This window comes from Gorilla gorilla, chromosome 5 (assembly GCF_029281585.2).
Source record: "Gorilla gorilla gorilla isolate KB3781 chromosome 5, NHGRI_mGorGor1-v2.1_pri, whole genome shotgun sequence".
NCBI classification, from domain to species: Eukaryota; Metazoa; Chordata; class Mammalia; order Primates; family Hominidae; genus Gorilla; species Gorilla gorilla.
In genome coordinates this window covers 44,093,331-44,118,052 of record NC_073229.2, presented here as the reverse complement: position 1 = coordinate 44,118,052, position 24,722 = coordinate 44,093,331, and the positions used below count along the sequence as shown (strand labels likewise).

Here is a 24,722-nt window from a genome sequence, read left to right as displayed (position 1 = left end):
CTTGCGTGTCCACGTATATAAGTATTTCTACGTATTTACTTAAGTCTTTTATCATAATAGAAATATCAGCAGAACAAAATGAGAAAAGATTATAATGTGGTGAAGAGAGAAAGATGTGCACTAATTAAAATGCTACTGTGGCAGTTTGCTAACATTTGCTTGCATGAATATGGGTACCTGAAGGAGGAGATTTTACTACAGCGTCAAATAAATGTATACATGGAAAGAAAGCCAGACACAATGCACATTTTTAAGCACCTCCAGCATCCAGACTTAGGATCTGTTATCAAATAATATAATGTTTCTGGTTTCCAGAGGCAGTGCTGATTGACATTTTTTACCTTTTTCAGGTAACTTTTAGTGCAGGTGTTTCTGAGCATCTTCATTCGCCCTCAGCTCCTGGTTTGTGCTATATTGTATTTTCCTGTGTATTTATTTCTCGTGCTGCCAGTGGAGTACATATTATCTGAAGCTGGAATCTAGATAGACCGCAAATGCCATCTCTGTAAGAGGTCTGTGAGACAAACTGGTTCTTCCTGTGGCCTAGGACCTCAAAACACACTTTTTGGATTTGCAAGTCAGTGATCAAAACTCCTAAGATTAAGATGTGACTGGGGTTGATGAAATTTGATTATATTGTAACAGTTTGAATTTAGGCTGTGCAGTATCTGGTTGAGATGGCTGGTCCCTTCTGCATCATGCAGTCCCCCTTTCTTCTTGGTGATAAAGCCTAATTTTCTTGGGTACTGCAATAGGCTCTGCTATCTCATAGATACCAGAGAGCAAGGGACTAAGTTGGAATCAATAGTTTGTAGGTAAAGTTGTGGGCTTGTGTTTCTCCCAGAGATCCTTCAGAATGGAGGCCAAGATAGCTGGGAGTGTGAGTGTACACTCTCCGTACTTCTTTCTTCCTCTTGCCTTGGATGTAGACTTTTGAACTAGAGGTGCGGCAGCCCTCTTAGAACCATGAGGCAACCTTGAGGTTGAAAGCCACATGCAGAGACAGCAGAGAATGAAGTCAGAAGCAGGCTGGGGCATGAATGACATCTCTGAGCTGCCAGGTCAGCCCTGGACTACTGCCATCTAAATTCATTTTACATGAAAACAAACAACAACATCAAGAAAAAACAAGAAAACCCTTGTTTTGTTTAAGCCAATGGTATTTCTGGTCTCTGTTACCAACAGAATCCCACAATTTTTCCCTCCCCCTTTTCCTTCCCAACAGTTTACCATAACACTTCTAAAACATAAAGCAAAGGTGAAAGAATTTTTGGTGAATACCAGTATGCCTACCATGTAGATTATAGTGATATACTTAATATTTTACGAAACTTTCTTACTTTATTATAATCCATACCACTGTTCATTCCCTATTTATCCATCATACTTATTTATTTAAATGTTCATTTGCTCATTTTTATTTCTTTTTTTTTTTTTTTTTGGTGAGATGGAGATTTACTCTTGTTGCCCAGGCTGGAGTGCAATGGTGCGATCTCAGCTCACCGCATCCTCCGGCTCCGAAGGTTCAAGCGATTCTCCTGCCTCAGCCTCCTGAGTAGCTGGGATTACAGGCATGTGCCACCATGCCTGGCTAATTTTGTATTTTTAATAGAGACTGGGTTTCACCGTGTTGCCCAGGCTGATCTCAAACTCCTGACCTCAGGTGATACGCCCGCTTCGGCCTCCCAAAGTGCTGGGATTACAGGCATGAGCCACTGCACCCAGCCCATTTGCTCATTTTTAAATTCACAGTCTATCAGAAGCTGCGCTGCTTGAAATTATATGAATAAGAATGATCACCCCACCCTTGCCTGAAGGATCCAAGTCATTTTGACACAGCAGCTGAGATGCTAAGCTTCAGATTAGGAGTTTCTGGGACCAATAGTTTGTATCGTTGAACTTTGTAGTTTCCAAAGTATGAGGCCCTGGGTCCATTTCTCATCAGTCCTTTATACTGAACTCTGAGAAAGAAGTCTTGGGAAAGAAATGGATGTGAAATGGGGCAGAAATGAATTCAGTGATTCAACAAATTTTTATTGAGAACCTACCATGTAGTAGGTCTCAGCCACTGAAGTTCAAAACTAGTGAGGAGAGGTTGCATAATAGAGTGGATAAGAGCACTAATTCTGAAGCCAGGTGGCCTGTGTGACCTTTGGCCAGTTCTCTAACTTCTTTGTGCCCCAGTTTCCCTACCTGTAAAATAATGACAGTAATAGTACTTGACTTTTAAGAGTTGTTGCTGTGAGCATGGAATGAGACAACACATGCAGTTTGCTTACAACAGTGTATGATAAAAAAGTAAGTCATAAGAATGTATGCTAAATGAAAAGTGCACTCAGCCCTCCTTCAAGACCTAGGCACTTGATGCTATCTTCTCTTTATCTTTTATAAGATCTAGTGCAGTGTCCTGCATGCAGTAGGTGTGGCAAAATGCCCAGAGATTTGTCTCCTTTATCGAGTTAGTCTCACCAAGAAATATCCATTTCTCATGGTTATCTCACCTCTTGCTGCCATTAGGACCTCCCATGAACACAAATTTTCTTTATGCTACATCTAGATATCTGTCAGCATGTCCCAGGCACACTGGCTTACTATCTACCGTCTCTAGGCTTTTTTTTTCTATCTTCATCTGTTGTCATGCACAACTCATTAGCCCTGGAACCCAAAGCTGGTTAACTAATTACTCAATGTTTCTGTTTCTTTGTCTATAGGGTGGAAATGAGACATGGTCCATAAGTTATTTAAGGAAGAGTTAGCACACCACCTGCATGTATTAACCCTAAATGAATTTCATTGTCTTCCATTCTGAAAGGCTTAATTCTGATCCCTGCATTGATGACTCCTAAATCCACCTCCCCTGGAGAAAACATCGACAGTTGCCTGCTGTGAGTTGGAGTTTTAGTGTGAAGGTGAAGGGAAAATATCTGAAAAGTATGACGTGAGAAAATGTGTACACTGAAAATAGCAGTGGGGCAGGTGCCAGGGAAGATGGGAGGTAGGGGGCGCCTTTTACATTGTATTCCATGGGATGATGCCTGCTGGGGTTGCACACTATATCCCATCCTCATCCGGTGGGCCACACGTTAGGAGATAGGGAGACCAGAAAGGAAGCTACTGTGACATTCTAGGCAAGAAATGATGGCAGCTTGGCAATGGAGGAGAGGAGACTTGATTGATTACTCACATTAATACTAGGATATACTTACATAGAACCTGCTACAATGCTGGTATTGTGCTTAGAGATTTACATATATTAACAAGATTCACAACAACACTAAGACGTACCTTATTTCCCACATTTTATAGATGTAAAAGCTGAGGTCCAGGGAGGTTAAATGACTCCCCAAGGTCACATGAGTAGTTTCTTTCTGAGCTGGGCCTTGAGCCCAGGCTGTCTTGCTCCAGAGTCTGTGATCAAACCACTAAGCTGGACTATTGAAAGGAAGTATAAATAGCAGGGCTTGGCTATCAGTTGGATGTGGTGGGTTAAGAGAGAACAAGAGAAGGCTAAAATGACTCTTAGGTGGTGTCAGTCATTCAGATGATGATGGGTAGGCAGGGTTGACGGGAATTTTATTTTGGATACACTCATTATGAGATGCCTAGTGGGCACTGAGTTCAGGGAATGTGTGGGGCTGGAGACAGAAGTACAGGTGCCAGTGGGGGTCTGCTTATGGGATAGGTGCCAGTGGGGGTCTGCTCTGAAAATGGATTGGACCATATGAGTATATGTGGTGTGAAATGAGAGCCCAGGACCAAAGACTAACGAATTTCAGCAGTTCTGGAGCAAGTGGAGCAAGAATTCTGAGAAAGATCTCCCTAGGAGCAGGGAAAGACCAAGAAGAGGGCCCTGGGGATTGATGAGGCAGACGCCACATAGGCAGGAACACCTACTCAGGCAGGTCTATGAAGAACTCAGGGTTGTCCATAAAGAAAGGACAGAAGTGTATAAAGACAAGCAAGGCCCAGTGTCTCACAGCTACAATCCCAGCACTATGGGATGCTAAGGCAGGAGGATCACTTGAGCCCAGGAGATCAAGGCCGCACTCAGCTATGATCACATCACTGACCTCTAGCCTGGGGGGTGACAGAGCAAGATCCTATCTCTCTAAAAAAAAAAAAAAAAAAAAAGGCATGGCGGTGGGAGGGGAAAATAGAAATGTATAACAGATTTAATGATTGGGAATCCACTAGTAACTGTAAAACAATGTTTATGGTGTGGTACAGCAGTGGCCATCATCATGGCAGACAGTGCCTGACGGCCATGCATGTGTTCTCTTTCTGAGACTTTGCTTGCATGGAAGTAGAGACCTAGAGAAAGGCAAGTGTGGTGTATTGCCCTGGGAAAGGGGAAGCAGGGCAGTTACAGTGGGAGAACCTTGAGCTTGTATATGGTGTAGCCTACAGACTCTGGAGTGGACCCCTTATGATTACTCCTCTTGCAGTTTGCAGCCTGTACTTTCCCTGAGTGTGAGCTGAACCTATGGCTTGCTGCTAACCAATAAAATATGGTAAAGCTGATGGCATGTCCCTTCCATGACTACATTATGTAGTGTAAGACTCTGTCTTGCTAGCTGACCCACTCTAGAGGCTCTGTCTTCCTGGCTGGCTTTGAAGACAAAAGTAGTCATCGTTGGAGACCCACATAGCAAGGAGCTGAGGTGGCCTGTAGGAGCTTAGAGCAGCCTCCAGCTTCAGTCTGCAGGGAGTCCTTCAACTGTAAAGAAATGAATTCTGTTAATGACCTGAGTGATCTGAAAAGAAGACTCTCCCACAGTCAAGACAAGATGAGGCTACATACAGCCTGGCCAACACCTTGACTTTTGCTTTGTAAAGTTCTGAGCAGAGAAGCCGTCTAAGGTCTGCCTGGACTTCTGACCCAGAGAAACTAAAATGATAAATGTCTGCTGTTTTGAACCACTAAGTTTGTGGTAATTTGTTAAGCAGCAATAGATCACTAATGCATTAAATTGAAACAGGCAGTGGCAACAATCATGAAGATACAGAATACAGAAAGAATAACTTGTGTTTCCAGCCCTGACCTGTTGCCTGGACTGCACATTAATTATTATTGCTATCATTTTATTTATTTACTTATTTACTTATTTTTTGAGATGGAGTCTCACTCTGTCTCCCAGGTTGGAGTGCAGTGGTGCAATCTCGGTTCACTGTAACCTCCGCCTCCCGGGTTCAAGTGATTCTTCTACCTCAGCCTCCTGAGTAGTTGGGATTACAGGCGCATGCCACCGCACCCATCTAATTTTTGTATTTTTAGTAGAGATGGGATTTCGCCATGTTGGCCAGGCTGGTCTCGAACACTTGACCTCAGGTGATCCACCTGCCTTGGCTTCCCAATGTGCTGAGGTTACAGGTATGAGCCACCATGCCTGGCATGCACATTTATTATTGACCTACCTACTCTGCGTCTCCATGGGGATCTCTAGTAAGCTCCTCAACCCGAACGTATCCAAAACTGACCTTGGATTCTATGCTGGCTCCTCCTCTGGCCTCCAAAATGGACTTCTCCCTCAGTTTCCTCATCTCCATAAGTAGCAACTCCATCTGTACCATTTCTTAGGATTAAAACCTTATGGTCATCCTTGATGTCCTCCTTTTTCACACACCACAGTTAGGTTTACCAGCAAAGCCTTTTTACTCTGTCTTGAAAATAAATCCAGCATCAGATCATTCCATGGCTCCTCCCTGGTACAAGTCATCGGCATCTCCCCTCTGGATCACTCCCAGTAGCTCCCAGCTGGGTCTTCAGGCTTCCATCCACCACCCCTACACATAGCCCATCTTGGTCTAGCATCTGAAGTAAGTCCAGTTTTTTTTTTCTGCCAAGCCTTCCAGTGGCTCCCCTCTCACAGGTAAAGCCCAGGTTAGCATGATGACTTTCAGGGGCATATATGATCTGGCCCTCAACCCCAGAGGTTGAAAGAATCACTCTGTATCGGAGAAACATGCCCCCAATAATTCTTCATAGGTTCTTTTCTATTTTCCTTAAGTGTCACCTGGTCTGAGAAATAAAGGGAAAGAGTACGAAGAGAGAAATTTTAAAGCTAGGTGTCCAGGGAAGATATCACATGTTGGCAGGTTCTGTGATGCCCCCTAAGCCACAAAACCAGCAAGTTTTTGTTAGTGATTTTCAAAAGGGGAGGGAGTGTATGAATAGGGTGTGGGTCAGAGAGATCACATGCTTCACAAGGTAATAAAATATCACAAGGCAAATGGAGGCAGGGCGAGATCACAGGATGGGGTGAAATTAAAATTGCTAATGAAGTTTCAGGCACACATTGTCATTGATGACCTCTTATCAGGGGACAGGGTTTGAGAGCAGACAACTGGTCTGACCAAAATTTATTAGGAGGGAATTTCCTCTTCCTAATAAGCCTGGGAGCGCAACGGGAGACCGGGACTTTTTTCATCCCTTATCTACAACTGTAAAAGACAGACATTCCTAAAGCAGCCATTTCAGAGGCCTCCCCTTCGGAACACATTCTCTTTCTCAGGGATGTTCCTTGCTGAGAAAAAGAATTCAGCGATATTTCTCCTATTTGCTTTTGAAAGAAGAAAAATATGGCTCTGTTCTGCCCAGCCCACAGGCAGCCAGACTTTAAGGTTATCTCCTTTGTTCCCTGAACATCGCTGTTATCCTGTTCTTTCTTCAAGGTGCCCAGATTTCATATTGTTTAAACAATTTGTGCAGTTAACGCAATCATCACAGGGCCCTGAGGCGACATTTATCCTCAGCTTATGAAGATAAAGGGATTAAGAGATTAAAGCAAAGACAGGCATAGGAAATCACAAGAGTATTGATTGGGGAAGTGATAAGTGTCTATGAAATCTTCACAATTTATGTTCAGAGATTGCAGTAAAGACAGGCATAAGAAATTACAAAAGTATTAATTTGGGGAACTAATAAATGTCCATGAAATCTTCACAATTTATGTTTTTCTGCCATGGCTTCAGCTGGTTCCTCCATTCGGCGTCCCTGACTTCCTGCAACAACTCTGGATTCTTTCAATAATGTGCCTTTTTGTAACTGCAGTAATACAATTTTGGACTATTTAAATTTTTTTCATTCCTGTTGGATTATTGAATTGTCTCAAACCTAAAATACTACCATTCAAGTCAGAATTTTAGATGCCTGATTGTATTAGTCAGAATTCTCCAGAGAAACAAAACCAATACCATATAGATATAGATATATATGATGAGTGGGTGTTTATTAGGGAAATTGGCTCATGTGATTATGCAAGCTGAGAAATCCCATGACAGCTCGTCTGTAGGCTGGAGACCCTGGGATGCTGGTAGTATGGCTCAGTTTAAGTCTGAAAGCCTCAGAACTAGGGAAGCCGATTGTATAAATCTCAGTCCAAAGTGAAAGGCCTGAGAACCCAGGGCTTCCTGGTACAAGTCCCAAAGTTCAAAGGCCCGAGAGCCAGCAGTTCTGATGTCCAAGAGCAGCAGAAGAAGGTCTCAGGGGAGAGAAGAATTTGCCTTTCCTCTGCCTTTTTGTTGTATTGGGCCCCCAGCCAATAGGAGGGGAGAATTTCCCACTGACTCACATGTCAATCTCTTCTGGAAACACACTCACAAATACATCCAGAAATAATATACCAGTTGTCTAGGTATTCCGTAATCCAGTCAAGTTGACATCTAAAATTAAGCAGCTCATGGAGTCACTTACAGGATCCACTATTCCAAACATGGTCTAGGGACATCTAGGGAGAACTCTGATATACTCCTAAGGAGTCCGCAGTCTTAATACTATTTTCATCATCATCATCATCATAATATCACATTTGTTGTTTTTGATCTCATTCTCTTGGTAGGGTATGATATACCAACAGATTTAATACAAAAGCAGATATGAGAATACAAATATCTTCCATTAAGCCAGACATCAGATTTGAAACAAGTTAACCAGTGTCACACTTCTTGTTTTTTTGTTTGGACACAACAGTTGATTTTTCAGAAAGCATTCTATTTATATTAACCTATATTTGGTTCATTCATTATATTTTAACATGAATTAGTAAATAACATTTTAACATTTTCTGTTTTAATGTCAAATGCCATAAATATTAACAAATATCAACCCAAATAAACAAGAGCTCCTCAAGGCCCTCAGTAGTTATTAAGTGTCTAAAGACATAATTAGACCAGGAAGTTTGAAGCCACTAGTGCCCCCATTGAACTTGAATGCTGACGTAGACCTGGTCCAGTACCGCCTTGCTCAATCAGGACCTCAAACCTCAACCACACCCAAGGACTGAGTACTGACTCCTTGTTTATTGCAGGGACACGTGAGCCAAACCACATCCACATGTCCATATTCTTCATTCATCTTCGTCCCAGGTCCAGGCCTGTGGGTGTGTGCTGTGGAAATCCTGGGGTTGGGTGGAAATGAGCCATCATCTCCTGGGACCCCTTAGCTGTTATGGTGGGGCTTAAGCACCCTTACAACCTTGGTCCCTCCCAGCTCTCTGGTTCCACTTCGTCTATCTCTGACCTGCATATCTGGTTCACTCTCCCTCTGGTGGTCCTGTGGATTCCTCTCTCCTCTCACATCCTGGTGACTCCTCTTGGCCTCATTCCAAGTCCACAGCATCTGGTGCCAACTGGCATACTGGGCTCGATGTGGTCACTGTGATGTTAAACAGCAGGTTCACTACCAATCAGCTTCTCACACTTTCTTCCTGGCTGGGAGCTGTGGAACAACTAGTTCCCTATGCCTGGATTCCATCCTATAGTTACAACCAAAGGAACTACTAAAGCCATACCTAATGAGGAGGTGAACAGGGGCTGAGGTCTGGAGTGGGTGTGAAAGAGGCAGCTGGAAGATGTTCTCTTGTGTGACCAGAGGGGAGGAGGGCGTGTCTTCCACCAGAGGCATTGTGCAGTGGCTGCTGAGATGGCCAGGGCTTGTTTCTATGGCTGTGAGACTAGGGAACTGATACTGTGGGCTGCGGTGGGTCCCTGCTCTGTGAAGTGTCCAGCCCTCTTCAGGCACCGTGACCCCACTGGCTCCTGTGAATGCAGAGCAGATTAAGATTTGGCTTTCATAAGACCCTAAGCTGAAGAAGGGCCTCACAGGCACAGAAAAGGCTGAATGGGGAAATGTGTAGATGTGTGATCTGTCCCTCATGTTGTAGAAGGAGACGTCTCCAGCTTCATAGTCCAGGAAGACGCCCACCTGGCAAAGGGGCTCCTCCAGAGAGAGAATCCACTTAGGGGAGGTCAGGGTCCAGTATTTCCTTTTATGCATCTCCAAGGTCCAGAAGCCATTCTGAGGAAGTAGTGGATCCTCCCATTTCCTCTCAACATTGTCTCTACAGATCCCCACAGTCCACTCAATCACATTTTCCATATCTACCTCCAAGTAATGTCTCCCTGAGGCGAAGCTCTCCTGGCCCAGGACACAAAGCTGACTGTAGAATCTCTCTGGGTTGTCCGGCATGCTCTCCCTGGAGGGGTCCAATGTCACACTTCTTTTGTCCTCTGACACGAAGAGATAGGGATGACCAGTGTCTGGGTCCAGGACAACATTGGCTGCAGAGGAAGTCTCAGGAACTCTGTGTGGTTCCTGGTGCCCTGAGAGGTCTCAGAAAGCTGCAGCGGGATCCCCATGTAGGGGCCATTTCCGTGAAGGCCCCCTGATCCCAGGCAGCTCATACCCGAGAATTACTGAAGATGCACTTTTTTTTTTTTGAGACTGAGCTTTGCTCTTGTTGCCAGGCCTGAGTGCAGTGGTGCAATCTCGGCTCACCGCAACCTCTATCTCCCGGGTTCAAGCGATTCTCCTGCCTCAGCCCCCCAAGGAGCTGGGATTACAGGTATGTGCCACCGTGCCTGGCTAATTTTATATTTTTAGTAGAAACAGGGTTTCTCTCCATGTTGGTCAGGCTGGTCTCGAATGCCCAACCTCAGTTGATCCTCCCACCTCTGCCTCCCAAAGTGCTGGGATTACAGGTGTGAGCCACCATCCTGGCCTCTGAAGCTGCACTTCTGTCTCTCCAGAGACAGTAAGCAGCACCCTCAGGTTGAGAAGAACTGAGGCTTTATGAAATCCAGAGAATTTAGGGAATGAGCCCAAATTAATCATTCACATTTTTAGCATTCTAAGATCTATTCCCTTTTCTATTCAAGACCTATGATCTCTGGGACTTTCTTTAGTTAGAAACTTTCCAACTTGGCTCAAACCAGCACAGAGGCTTTATATCCTGCTCCTCCTCTCCCCAGTGGATCAGCTAAGGTGAGTCTTTCCCTTCACACTGTCCTGGAGGATAAAGGGTCTCTTCGTTGGTCCTATGTGTTCCTTTTACCAGATGACAACTGATTTAAATGACTGACAAGGGCACCCTTCAAGGATAAAGGAGAAAAATAAATGTCCCCAAAAGAAAACCTGCTGCCTGAGGGATCTGTAGGCAAAGGTAGGGAGGAACTATTTCCATCCAGTTTTGCTTCAACAACATGGGTCTGATGTCTGCAGGTATGACTTCTATATACCTATTAGATCAACAGACTCCAAAAGGAAGAAAAGATTCTGTCTAGGAAAAAGGGATTTGAATAGGAAAGGAAAGAAACTGCTAAAAGAACTGGGGGAAGAACATATAGGTAGGTACAGGAAATGTAGGTGCCTACCTAGGTACATTTCCTGTCGGTGCAAGAAATGCTCCAGACTCCGGGCATTCTGCCAGCCTCCCCCATCTACACTTATTCTTACTTATTCAGTCTACCTTTCTATTGTGTTAAAATGATTTCCTCCATTCCCCAAGTTAATATGTCTGGTTGTGACATTTTGCTATTTGGTCCCAAGTTGACAGTGGCAATTTTGAAATTCACCTAAAGAGGAAGGGTCCGTGTGCCATGGTATCTGGTAAAGCTTGGATTCTGTGGTGCTTATGGGCAGAGGGGCTCAATCATAAGATGGGAAGTGCTCATTGGGAGTGGGCAATTGGGTTCTGTGCTCTCCCACCCACCAGAACCCCCTCCCCTGGCAGGCTATATATACACAAAGTATAAATGTTCTCTTAAGAGCAGAAAGGCATTTCTGGCCACTTATTTGTATACCATTCTGTCAAGCTGATTGGGAACCTTTATAGCCTCTTGCCAACATGTGCCTTCAACTATGCACAGTCTACATCATCCCTAGTATATAAATTGCTAAGACAGCATTGTCTTCTTTCAAACTGACCCAGAATCAAAGAGCAAAAACCGCTGAAGCATAAGTCTTGGGGAGGCTACTATATATGGAAACCTCTGGTAATCATGTATTAAATTATTCCAAAAGAGAAAGGATCCTGGGATGAAAACCATGGTGGATTGAGAGCTGCTGGGGTTCTCTGACAGAAGAGGCATGATGCATCATTGCTGGGACACTGTTGATGAACTGAGCCCATTTCCCTGCTATCCCTGTGTAGCCCTGGGCCCCTTGCTCATCTCCTCTAAGGAGTCCTGTTAGCTGGCTAGTGGGAGAAAGCTGAGATCTGAGGGAGCATCAGAGGCACTCACCAGCATGTAAGAATGTTCTTCTCCACCCTGCAAGGGACAGACAGAGGTGAATGTCATGAGATGCTGCTAAATGAGCAGAACACAAATTGTCCATGGAGTAGTTCAGGAAAGGCTAAACGTACGCAATTCTTCAGAAGTTGCTCTGAAAAACAGAAACAAAATCATGTCTTCAACAGAAGAACTAAAAGAAGTCGGGTTTATAGTAAACAAAGCAGGAACAGCTCTTTCTATGAACAGCAACATCTCCCTTCCCTCATGCCTAGGGCACTGTCAGAAACCGGAAATGATATATGATCAGGGGCTGGGTAGTACCAGTACATTGTTACACTTGCTTTTGCTCAACCATTTAGTACTTTATGTAGCCAGGTGAATGAGTGCAATGCGGGCAGAATGAAAGAACAAAAGCTCTGAGAGATTCATTCCAAGGACATGAGAGTTCCAAGTCCTTGCTGCTGCTGCTGTGCATTTCCTCTCTCTTCTGTATGCTGGCACCTGGGAGAGTTGTGTTCTTTCTATAATGGTGAACTGTCCTCCTACTCTTTTACTTTTTTTTTTTTTTTTAATTAGATGCAGGGTCTCACTTTATTGCCCAGGTTGGTCTCGAGCTCCTGGGCTCAAGTAATCCGCCTGCCTCAGCCTTCCACAGTGTTGGGATTCAAGCCATGAGCCACCATACCTGGCCTCTTTTACCTTTTATTTGAAGTTCTTTCTCTTTTTCCACATGTTCTTTCTCCAGTTCCTTTAGCGCAGTTTCTTTCCTTTCCTGTTCAAGCTCCTTTTGCCCTGACAGAATCTTTTTTTTCCTTTTGGAGATTGTTGATCCAGTAGATGCATATGGCAATGGGTATCATCAGAATAATCATGATAACAGGCAGGATCACCACACATGAAGACCTGCTGGGCATAAAGGATTCTGAAAAGGAAGCCAGAAATGTCCACTTAGTTTGAAACAGAACATCCAGGTGAGAGTGCCCCTAGCAGCACATCTCAAGAGCTCCTCAGCCTCCTGCTCTATTAGTTTCTCCCTCAGAAAACTTGGATGGAGAAAGTGATGCTGGCTCAGCCCTGGCTGACACCTCAGTGGCTTCCAGGGCCAAGGCCCAGAGGTAGCAAAGCAGAAACATCTGGAGTCACTGTAGGAAGGACCAGTGTACATAAAGCTAACCCGTTATGCTGAGTCAGCACAGCCACCACCCTGCCTCAAGCCACCACCACTCACACCTGGAATACTGCAGTGCCCTCCTTCTTATTCTGCCCTTACCATTGGTAGTCCATTCTCAGCAGACCAGCCCAAGTGAGATCATGTTAATTCTTAGCTCAAATCCTTCCAATGCTTTCCAAGTCACTCGCTCTAAAAACCAGTCTTTTTGTGGCTTGTGATGCCATGTATGTGTTTTCATTGCCTCTGTGAATTCATCTCCTCTCACTTCCTGCACTCACTCCATTTCAGCCACAACAGCATCACCTCCTGAGGGTCCTGGAAACTGCCAGAGATGTTCCTTCCCCAGGCCCTTTGCATATGCTCTTCCTGTAGCTGGGTTGCTCAGTCCTTAAGCATCTGATGGTTCCTTGCCATCAGACAGAATGACTCAATTCCATCTTTACAGTGAATTCTTCCCTGACCATTCTGTTAATAACTGCAATATCTCATACCCCTGCCTCTCTTTATTCCCTCCATGCTTAATGTTTCCTACAGATGTTCAAACCATCTGATAGAGTATATGGTCAATTATTTCATCACTTTTTGAGGGAGGAGATCTTGATATATTTTGTTCAATGATTCACCCTTGTTTTCTAGAACAGTGTCTTGAATATACGATACACTTCTTGAGCATTTGTTGAATGAATTATGAGCGTGTATCAATAAGGATTTTCCCCAGCTCTGTCCCTTGGAAAATCCCCTGGGCAGGAAGGGATGGCTGCAGCATACAGGAACACCAAGTGTAGAGAGTCACCTATCCACACCACTCTCCCTCTATGTGTCATGGTTGTGTTCAATGTTTAAAAATTGCTGCATCATAAGGATCTTGCAGGAAAAAAAAAAAAAAAAAAGACTAGGTTCGCCCTCATAGAAGAGGCTCCTACTCCCGAGTTTTGGGACTCTTTGATTCTCCTTTTGTGAAAAGGGGTTAGAGAAGCTTCATATCAGCTGCAGCCTCCAGGTCCTCAGGGCCCAGAACCATTCATTTCACCCACACTGCTGCCCCCATCCCCGCTCTGGGCTCCATCTGTGTGCTGAGGATCCCCCATGCACTCAATGAGTCTCAGAGAGCAGAGAACTAACCTGGAATAAAAATGACTCTTTCTTTCTTCTGGCCGAGCAGGATGTCATTGATAGAGCAGGACACGTTCCTCACAGACTTGTCTCTGATGATCACAGCTGTGGTGACCATGAAGAGGCTGTCTGCGTCAGGGGTGGAGACCTCCTTCAGGGCAGGCACGACCTCACCGTAGGGGTCCCTCCACACTGTGAGGGGCTTTGGGTACCACCCTCCAGATATGCACTCCAGCTGGATGCCCCCGTCCTCGTGGTCTCTCATTTCAATGACGGGCTCAGAGTCCAGTCCTGGAGAGAGATACCAGGGCGCAGCCAAAAGGCAGTGTCTCAGTGCCTATTGCATCTCTTCTGTGAAGAGAGAAAATAAAGGAAAAAAAGAGGGAAGTAGGAAGCAAGAAATAGGAAGGAAGAAGAAAAGGATGAGGGTAAGGAAGAAAGAACTTTGATGTTGGAGAATACCAGCAGACCAATGGGCCACACAAACTGTGAGCTCTCTAAGAGGAAAGGATCCCATTGCACCCTTTTCTTTGTGGTCCACCTACAGGCCCCATCACAGCACCAAGCATCTATGTGTCTGCTATAAATGCTTGTTCATTTTATCCTGCCAGATTAATTTTCTCACTTAAGGTGGGTTTGTCAACTCCCACTTCAAACAGGCAGGTTTTGGATTTCACTTTCTGGTCCCAGGACGACTTCTCAGTAGACCTCAGCTTCCAGAAGCTCTTGAATAACAAGAAGGACAAAAATCTGCCAGGCAGGCAGAATACTAAGCAACCATTTGACCTAAAGACATTTACTTTTCTGTTTAGTTTAGGGCTTCACATAACCACAGCTCTCTCCCACCCACAGGAGGTGATGGTTTTTAGGAGCCTCAACATGGTAGCCTGCAAAACCAACTCTAATCCTAATTCATACTGTTTACCTCCCAGAGGATCCGTCTTTTAGGCAATGTCTCTTTTGTTTTTTAAACAGGGTTTTAGCTCTGTTGTCCAGGCTGGAGTGCAGTGGCAAAATCATAGCTCACTGTGCCCTGTAGTCCTGGGCTCAAGAGATCTTCCCGCTTTAGCCTCCCAACTAGCTAGGATTACAGGCATGTTCCACCATGCTTGGCTAACATTTTATTTTATTGTAGAGACAAAGTGTTGCCCAGGTGGGGAAATTTTCTTATAGTGCTTTGAGAACATCGATTTATTAGAAAGATCTGGATGCTCTTGGGATTAAGATAACCATATCACTTTTTCAATATCAGAGATCATCACCAAAAATCCTAAGAATCTAGACTTACCCTAACTACAATCCATGTTTAATGAATCTTCAATAAAAGTGAATACCTGGTATGAAAGAGCTGCATGGTCCTAGGAGACCCTTAAGCCATGTGTGAACATCCAAACTTCTTCTGAGTAATTCCTTTGTAAAGACTTCAAATTATGGCAAAGACAGGAAATTAAGCCAATAACTTTAGTCTATTGCTATGGCTCAATTTAATTATTATTATTATTTTTTGACACTGTCTCACTCTATTACCTGGGCTGGAGTGCAGTGGCATGACCGTGGTTCACCACAGCCTGAACTTCCTGGGTTCGGGTGATCCTCCCACCTCAGCCTCCCAAGTAGCTAAGACTACAGGCATGTGCCACCATGCCTGGCTAATTTTTTTTATACATTTTTAAAAGAGATGGGGTTTTACCATGTTGCCCAGGCTCATTTTAATTTTTATCAAGAGATAAAACTACTTGTACATTTAAAGGCTCAGTGGAATAAGAATTAAAATAACTCAGCAAATTGGAGAACGAAGTTCTTCAAAACATTCCATGAGGTTCAATACAGGCAAGCATGACAAAAGAGATTTAAGGGCAAAATCAGCCGGCCAACCAACCTAACAAAGAGAATACAATAAAGAAACAAACAAAAAGTCCTAAGCAGCCCAATTCAGAGTGGGAAAGGCCAGGCCAGTGTCAGTTTTACAGAGAGGGAGGAGTAGATTCCTGCCACGCAGAAACCATAACTGGCCAACCCTGCAGTGCTGCTACAAACACAGCCATGACACAAGATCAAGAAACCCTCCTTCCATGATATTCTGTTTTAATCACATGCAAGTTTGCCATTGTGAGTAGCAAAGATGGGGTCTCCTACCTGTTATGATTTGAGGCCCCCTGGGAAGGACCCAATTCCCTAGTCCTCACCTCCTCTGGTCTGATGGAGTGAAATGCCACCACAGATTATCCTGCACCTGAAAGGCTTTTTCAGTCCTCAAATATATCTTTTAAAGCACAATAAACTAACCCCAAGACTGAGGTAATCACTTAATGTCATTTTAGCAAACTCCTAGAAATTCCAGTTCAAATGTATTTCTATGTTGAAACCTTGTCTATTCCCTGCCAGCTAAATTCTTACACTTTCTCTGCGGAGTCAGCAGGAATATAATTTTGCCTCTGGGCTAGGTGCAGTGGCTCACGCCTGTAATCGTAGCACTTTGGGAGGTCGAGATGGGCGGGTCACATGAGGTCAGGAGTTTGAGACCAGCCTAGTTAACATTGCAAAACCCCGTCTCTACTAAAAATACAAAATATGCCAGGCGTGGTGATGCATGCCTATAATCCCACCTACTCAGGAGGCTGAGGCAGGGAGAATTGCTTGAACCTGGGAGGTGAAGACTGCAGTGAGCTGAGATCGTGCCACTGCACTCCAGCCTGGGCAGCAGAGCGAGACTACGTCTCAAAAAAAAAAAAAATTGCTTCTGTATTAAGTCTTGCTTTAATAAAACGCTCTATTTACATATAAGTCACTCTCTTTGCAAACAGCATTTCAGGAAAGAAGTCAGGATGAATATACATCAAGAAATAAGATTTCAAATATCGTAGTTCTCTGGGCAGTCACTGTTTATTCCAGTTGTCCCAAGACAATTACTGATGGTGTCTCCTCTCACTCTCAGAAGTGCACAGCTCAGTGCTAAGGCAGGCATAGGACTTCTCTTCCGAGATTCACCATTTTCCCCTGCCCATGGCCTCAGCTGAGTTCTGCATGTGCTTCTCAAGAAGTCAAGCCCATGGCTTAGCAGGGCAAACTCACTCATGGTGGCCCTTGTGCAGGAGGAAGGATTTTTCCCTGGAATCTTCTTTTCATAGGGAGAGTGTCCCTGTGGAACGGGGATCCAGGAAAGAGGATTGTGCTGGTCTGCAATGGGCTGGAATTTATAAGAGAAACTTTACCCAAAGTCACACAGTGCCAAAGTAACAAAGCAAAATGAAGCAACGCACCTGCCACCACAAGGTGCAGGATGGCCTCATTGCAGGACCTGCCTTCTTGGAAGTAACACTGGTAGATGCCGTTATCCTCTTCTGTGACATTGTGTATGACCAGGGCCACGCTGCCCCTGCTGTCTTTGCTCACAAAGGTGGTTCTCCCTCGGTACTCCTCCTTCTGCTCCTCTGTTCTCTCTCTTCCACCCTTATACACAAACACTGCGGGGGAGAACTGAGACTGGAACCACCGCACCTCCATGTCCTCAGCATTTTCCTCGGGTGACAGATGGCAGCGTAATGTAGTGTTTTCTCCCACCATGGCCAGGATGGGATTAGTGGGCCCCACGACAGTGACCTGGGCTGTTCAACAAAGGGGCAGAATCAGACAAAGACACCAGCCATCACATCTCTAAGGCAGGAAAGGAAGCAGATATTCCAGGGACAAACATATTCTTTCCACGGCCATAGGGTCTCCTTGGGCTGAGAATTCTGGGGACCAGTAGCTGCGGCTAGTCAACAGCACCCCTGGGAGCAGTAACTATGAAATCTGCTTCTGGTTCATGAAGGAAACCCTGGGGAGCCCTCCCTGAGCACCCTCTGTCAACCCTGTGCCCCATGAGGAGAATTTCCTCCATTCCCCAATCTAGCGCTGTGCCTGAGTGTACTGTAAACTTGAGCTGTGCAATAGGGCACATATCCACTAGCTAGTTCCAACTGAAATGAACTGTAAGTGTAAAATACACACAGGATTATGAAGATTCAAAATTTCAAAATGTTGACTAAGCATTTATATATTCATATTTGGTTATTTGGGGTGAAACAAAATATAGTACACACATTTATTTCATATTTCTTTTTTACTTTCTTAAATAAAAAGTAAAAATTAATTTTTTTTTGAAAATTTGCAGTTGTACATGCACTTGGCCTTTGTGCCTCACTGTGTTTCTTTTGGACAGTGCTGGTATAAATTCAGTGAACATGTTCAGAATGAAAGGGTAAGTCAACAACTCCACAGTCCTTCTTTCTTTCCCTTTGCAGACTACAGGGTTGATGTTCCTTTCTGATAGGTGACAGCAGCAAGTGGCACACATCCCTACCTGAGACCAGTGCACACAGGCTGAGGAGGAGGAGGAGGAGGAGGAGGAGGGAGGCTTGCCGGGAGAAGTGCAGGGCAGCAGCTGGTTCCATGAGCACCCAGGGCAGGCAGGGACAGGAGGCCTAGGGTTACAGAGGAGAATCAGCCTAGGAGTCTTGGCACCTCAGTGCTGGTCGGGTCCAACCTCTCCCGTCACTCAAGTAGGTCTCATCAGTGCCCCAACTTCAGGGAGTCCCCTGCATCCAAAGGCTCAGGTATCTCCTGAGAGAGGGATTCCTTAAACATTCAATGAAGTAAGCCATCAATGCCAAGATCAAGGGGGCCTTTTTCCGCCCTCCTCGGCTCACTTCTCTGGCCAGAGTCCGGTTTCTTCAGTTGTCGCTGGATTCTATCACACCCTCCTCCCTTCACTTCCTCCTCCCCGCGATCCACTCCGGGCCACCGGAGGTAAAGCCAGGCGAGGCGGCGCCGCCCCACCGGTGGGCTTTCCCTCTCCCAGAACCCCCTCTCAAGTCCACAGCGGATCCCGCTACTTCCACCGACCGCCTTCACCCCGGAGCTGTAGCACCTCCCCTCCCTTTCCTACCTTCTAGAATTAGCGTGTAGTTTCTTTTCTCCTTTGGTCCTCAAATAGCAATTCTCCAGTCGTCCCCCAAGTCTCCAACCTTTCCAGGGGCACAGGCACTACTAGTCACAAACTGTCCCAAAAGAGGAGAAAAAGAATTTTCTTTGCCTCCCACTTACTCGCGATATGTGAAGTTGTGGGACCCGGGATCAGATTCTCTGGCCTTCCACAGTGTGCCAAGATTTCCATAAGTATTTTAGAGTCCAGGATTGGCCGGGTGTGAGTGAACCAGCCAATGGTGTCGAGCCTTATTTCTCAGCAGTTACTAGGTAGAATACACCGAATCAAAAATTTCAAGCAGCAAATAACCTTTTGAGATTATCGGGTCTTTTTATTTCCTTTTTGTTTGTTCGAAAGCAAGATACTTTTTCTCTCCTCTCTCTCTCTCTCAAGCCTTGAGATTCCCAAGGCTGGTCCCCGAGGTTGGTGGCTTTGCTACTATCCACAAGGAGAGGCTTCTCTATGTAGAGGGAGATTTTGCTGGGGAGGAAACACGAGGAGGAAAGCAAAAGCCACCCTCTTTCCAAAGCCAGAGGACTCTTGTCTAAGTTGCTGGCTTTGGAGTTTGGGCCTGGAGCACGGAAGGTCTTGGGGGAAGCAGGCATGGCTGGAGCGGGAGGGGTAGCAAAGGAAAGGAGACAGCAGTTGCAGTGGCTGTTATGAAGGCCTTGTCATTCATTCCAAAGCTATTGGATAAGAGGTGCTGAGAATCCTGAGTGATGATCAAAAACCCTTTCCCTCAGGCAGGTGGCATTCTGGTAGGGACAGAAGATAGAAGTGAGCAAAACTTTCTAGCTGGCCTTGACTTTCTGCCAGTAGGTGGTGGGGATGAGTCCAAGGACCACACACACACACACACACACACACACACACACACACTGGCACACATACCCTCTTCCCTCCAAAAAAATCCCTTTTCCACAGACTAAATCTTGTCATTGTAGAGGTATCTTGCAGAATAATCTTCCTGAGGCTCAGTTGTGAATATGTCCCTCAAGTGTCTAAATGCTTAGTCTGGAGGCCTCCAATTCCTTTCTGATTCAATTCAAAACTTTGCAGTTAATACACTAGCAATGGCTCCACAGTGGCCTTGCATCACAACGTTGCACTCCCTGTGGCCAGCGCTCCCTTTCCCATGCCATGCCTTTCACTTGAATTGTTTGCTCCATCTCTGCCCCGTGAAATCCTGCCCAGTCTTTGTGCCTACTTCCTCCAAGAACAACTCTGAATGTTCCTGCCTGAAGTGTTCTCGGCCTCTTCTGACACCCAAATCTTTTGCTGTTCCCATATCCTGTCTTGTATTATTGTTATTCAGGTATCAACTGTGTCTTTGCTGTGGCTACAGTACCTGATCTTCTAGACTGACTTCTGCAGGATGTGATTCTTCTCTCCTTATAGGGCTCAGCCTTAGCTCTGCTCTCAGTTGCTGTTCAATGCATGAATGACATGCTCAGGGTAAGGTCATTCCCACCACAGCATGGCCCAGTTCCTGGAATCATTCGGCATCAGAGTGTGAGAGAGAGGTGGCAGCAGGATTAAGCCACTCTAGGTCAGAAGTTCAAGGACCAGGAAGGAGGACCCAGTAGGTTCCTTCTGCAGAGAAAGCTCTATGATGAGAATGAGCTAAAGCAAGTCCTGAGAACTGCTTTTTCAATTGGACTGACCCTTATACTGTCCCTTTCTGAAATGGCAGCCTCACCTATCACTTGATGCTTCTGGAGTATAATTAAAATTGGATTCTAGGTTGAGTGGCTAATGAGGATAAAATCATAGCAAGTATTGGATCATTCCAGCCAAGCCTGGACTGTTCTTTGGAATAAACAGAAGTGGACACTGTAAGTATACAAAACTCAGGCTAAGATCTGGTTTCAGTTTTTTTATCTGAAGAAATAATGTCCAGGGCTTCTGAAGCAGCTTGTGCCAGAAGTATCCAGCTAAGCCAGGTTTCACCCTCTGCCAAAGTTGACCTGAGCCATTCGGAAATATGTGTGTTCTAGGCAACAAGAGGGTTTATTGCTCATCAGGTAGCTTAGCAAGAAACCAGGTGATATGGTTTGGCATGGGGGCAATCATGCGAGCAGTTACCTCTATGCTGTTCTCATAATAGTGAGTTCTCAGGATATCTGATGATTTTATAAGAGACCTTCCCCCCTTTTGCTCAGCACTTCTTCCTGCCATCATGTGAAGAAGGACGTGTTTGCTTCCACTTCTGCCATGATTGTAAGTTTCCTGAGGCCTTCCCAGCCATGATACTGTGAGTTAATTACACCTCTTTCCTTTATACATTACCCAGTCCTTCATACTAGCATGAGAACAGACTAATACAGTATATTGGTACCAGTAGTGTGGGGTGCTGTTATAAGGATACCCGAAAATGTGGAAGTGACTTTGAAACTGGGTAACAGGCAGAGGTTGGAACAGTTTGGAGGTCTCAGAAGAAGACAGGAAAATGTGAGAAAGTCTGGAACTTCCTAGAGACTTGTTGAATGGCTTTAACCAAAATGCTGATAGTGATATGGACAATGAAGTCTAGGCTGAGGTAGTCTCAGATAGAGATGAGGAACTTGTTGGGAAATGGAGTAAAGGCCACTCTTGCTATGCACAAAAGACTGGTGGCATTTGTCCCTGCCCTAGAGTTCTGTGGAACTTTGAACTTCAGAGTGACGATTTAGGGTATCTGGCGAAAGAAATTTCTAAGTGGCAACTATTGTCAATATTCCCCTCAAATGTCTAAATGCTTCGCCTGGAAGCCTACAATTCCCTTTCACTTCAATTCAAAACCTTGCAAGTAATACACTAGCAATGGCTTCACAGTGATGTAGGAAGCAGAGCATAAAAGTTTGAAAAATTTGCAGCCTGATGATTTGATAAAAAAGAAAAATCCATTTTCTGAGGAGAAAGGCAAGCCGGCTGCAGAAATTTGCATAAGTAACAAGGAATCAAATGTTAATCACCAAGTCTATGGGGAAAATGCCCCTAGGGCCTGTTAGAGGTTTTCCTGGTAGACCCTTCCATCACAGATCCAGAGGTCTGGGAGAAAAAAATGGTTTCCTAGGCTGGGGCCAGGGTCCCCCAATGCTGTGTGCAGCCTAGGGATTTGGTGCCCTCAGTTCCAGCTGATTCAGCTCCAGCTATGGCTAAGAGAGGCCAATGTATAGCTCAGACTGTTGCTTCTGAGGGTACAAGTGCCAAGCCTTGGTGGCTTTCACATAGTGTTGGGTCTGCAGGTACACAGAAGTCAAGAATTGAGGTTTGGGAACCTCTGCCAAGATTTCAGAGGATGTATGGAAACAGCTGGATGTCCAGGCAGAAGTTTGCTGCAGGAGCAGAGCCCTCATGGAGAACCTCTGTGAGGGCAGTTTGGAACAGAAATGTGGGGTTAGAGCCCCCACACAGAGGCCCCACTGGGGCACTGCCCAGTGGAGCTATGAAAAGAGGGCCATCATCCTCCAGATTCCAGAATGGTAATCCACTGACAGCTTGTACTTTGCACCTGGAAAAGCAGCAGACACTCAATGCCAGCCTGTGAAAGCAGCTGGGAGGGGGGATGTATCCTGCAAAGCCATAGGGGTGGAGCTTCCCAAGGCCATGGGAGCCTACCTCTTGCCTCAGTGTGACCTGGATGTGAGACATGGAGTCAAAAGAGATTATTTTGGGAATTTAAAGTTTAATGACTGTCCTATTGGATTTTGATCTTGTAAGGGGCCCATAGCCCTTTTGTTTTGGCCAGTTTCTCCCATTTGGAATGGGTGTATTCACCCAATGCCTGCACCCACATTGTATCTAGGAAGTAACTAACCTGCTTTTGATTTTTCAGGTTCATAAGGGAAAGGGACTTACCTTACCTCAGATGAGACTTTGGACTTGGACTTTGGGTTAATGCTAGAATGAATTAAGATTTTGGGGGACTGTTGGAAAGGCATGATTGTGTTTTGAAATGTGAGGACAAAAGACTTGGGAGGGGCCAAGGGTGGAATGATATGGTTTTGCTGTATCCCCACCCAAATCTCATCTTGAATGGTAGTTCCCATAATTCCCACATGTCATGGGAGGGAACCAGTGTGAGGTGTCATGGGGTGGGAATCTTGGCAGTGTTTACCTTCTTGTTCTTCTTGTGATAGTGAGTTCTCACAAAATCTGATGGTTTTATAAGGGACTTTTTCCTCTTTTGCTCAGCACTCACCCTTCCTGCCATCATGTGAAGAAGGACATGTTTGCTTCCCCGTCACCATTATTGTAAGTTTCCTAAGGCCTCCCCAGCCAGGCAGAACTGTGAGTCAATTATATCTCTTTCCTTTATACATTACCCAGTCTCCGGCAGTCATTCATAGCAGTGTGAAAACAGACTAATACACCAGGTTCTACTGGAGTGTGCCACATTAGATAGTGACAGCCTGACACAATCATTCCCTGTCATGGGAGGGATAAGCACAGAGGAAGTGTCACTTCAGCAAGGTTCTCTGTGGATCTGGTGTACATGGGACCCCCGGGAAAACCAGGACCTAGACTGAACACTGATCCCTTTTTGCTTTGCAAATGAGTTTCAATTTTTGACAGCAATTTGGGCATGTCTCTTTTTTTGAGTCACCTCTAGCTATGGAGTCCTTCCAGGGGAGGCCCAGACTTTTTGGTGAAGAGAAAAACCATTCCTACTTTGCCCCTTACATATTCCAGATTCCTGACTCACAGAATCAATGAGCATAGTGCAATGGTTGTGCAAGTTGCTAATTTTCCATACTTCAACAATATTAGTCAATACATTTACCTTGTCTCAAGAGAACAAATTGCCCAGAACATGCTAGAATGATACTGGGACCCCAAGGGAAAAAAAGATGAGAAAATTGCCCAAACTGCTTCCATCTTCAAGTTTCCTCTCTGCACATGTGCTTTGGTGTTCTGTTTCTGCAGTTCAACTTCTTCTCCTCCTTTGGACCATAATGTGAGTGGAAGAGTTCTTCCCACAACTCCCATGCACACCTGCTACAGGTGTAGCTAGTCACATGTCACTTGGAGGTCCCCTGCCCTAGCCTGGGTCAGGTGTCCATCCCAGACCCAGTCCATGTGGTGAGGCTGCAGGGCCATGCTATACAGACATGTATTGGAACACAAGAGGTCACTAATTCTAAATGAATGTGGTGCAGGGAGGGCAGAGGGACCTTGAAAGGCATTCATTACATTCTCAGAAGCAGAGCCCTTAGAACAGATGCTGTTGATGCCCCATTCCATATTCTCTTGGCCTATTACAATTTGCCAATAGTGGAGGAACACAGTTTCCTTCAAGGATAACAATGTCTGACCTCAGTTATTTGTGTCTCTCCTCCTCCGCTTTCTCTAACACCAGTGATATTTGCTTTTCTTCCTGCAGATGCACAACCCAACCTTGAAGTACAGCAGAACTAACATTCCCAGGGGCAACCTTCAACCAATTTAAGCAAAAGAGGATGGGAGGTGTTGATAAATGTACAAGGGTCTCCAGCCCTTAGGAAGATTCTGACATATATTCCACAATTTCATATAGTTTCTTACAGTGTCCTGGGTGGGACAAGCCGAGTTGTCCATATGGTGACTCATTAATGAACTCTTTGTGCCATTCCTCACACAACTGGCTTTCCCCCTTCTGTGATTCACTATTTCTGCACTTGTGTTTCCTGGGATGATTTCCCAAATAAGTGGTAGCTTCAATAGTGCTCTTCCCTCCATACACACCTAGTGATGTTTACCGTGAAACATGTGACAATGATATATAACATGGCAAAATGGACCTTATAGAATTAAGGTTATGGACCTTAAAATTTAGTGATTATTCTAAATTATCTGGGTGGACTTAATCGAATCACAGAAGTTCTCAAAAGTAGAAGGCAGAAGAATCAGAGAGGCGCAATGGAAAAAGAACCAGAAAAACTTCAAAGATTGACAAGTCCTCAGTGCATAATTGCTGCTTTGAAGACTGAAGAAGGGAGC

General features: G+C 45.1%; 1 protein-coding gene and 1 pseudogene across 1 annotated transcript; both read right to left on the bottom strand.

The window, feature by feature from the left end:
- Positions 1-7,140: 7,140 nt before the first annotated feature.
- On the bottom strand, positions 7,141-18,923 carry LOC101148551 (putative butyrophilin subfamily 2 member A3; annotated as a pseudogene).
- LOC129534455 (putative butyrophilin subfamily 2 member A3) lies at positions 8,693-10,698 on the bottom strand. The gene is made up of 2 exons (XM_055391584.1): positions 10,659-10,698; positions 8,693-9,609 (listed from the first exon to the last, which is right to left on the bottom strand). The coding sequence occupies exons 1-2, from the start codon at positions 10,696-10,698 to the stop codon at positions 8,693-8,695; spliced, it is 957 nt and encodes a 318-aa protein (XP_055247559.1).
- Positions 18,924-24,722: the final 5,799 nt, after the last annotated feature.

Bases quoted from the DNA above. Each gene is read 5' to 3' on its own strand.
- LOC129534455 (XM_055391584.1), bottom strand. From the start codon at position 10,698: ATGCCCGGAGTCTGGAGCATTTCTTGCACCGACAGGAAAT. The intron at 9,610-10,658 runs GTACCTAGGTAG...CAGCTTTCTGAG, and splicing joins TTCTTGCACCGACAGGAAAT to ACCTCTCAGGGCACCAGGAA.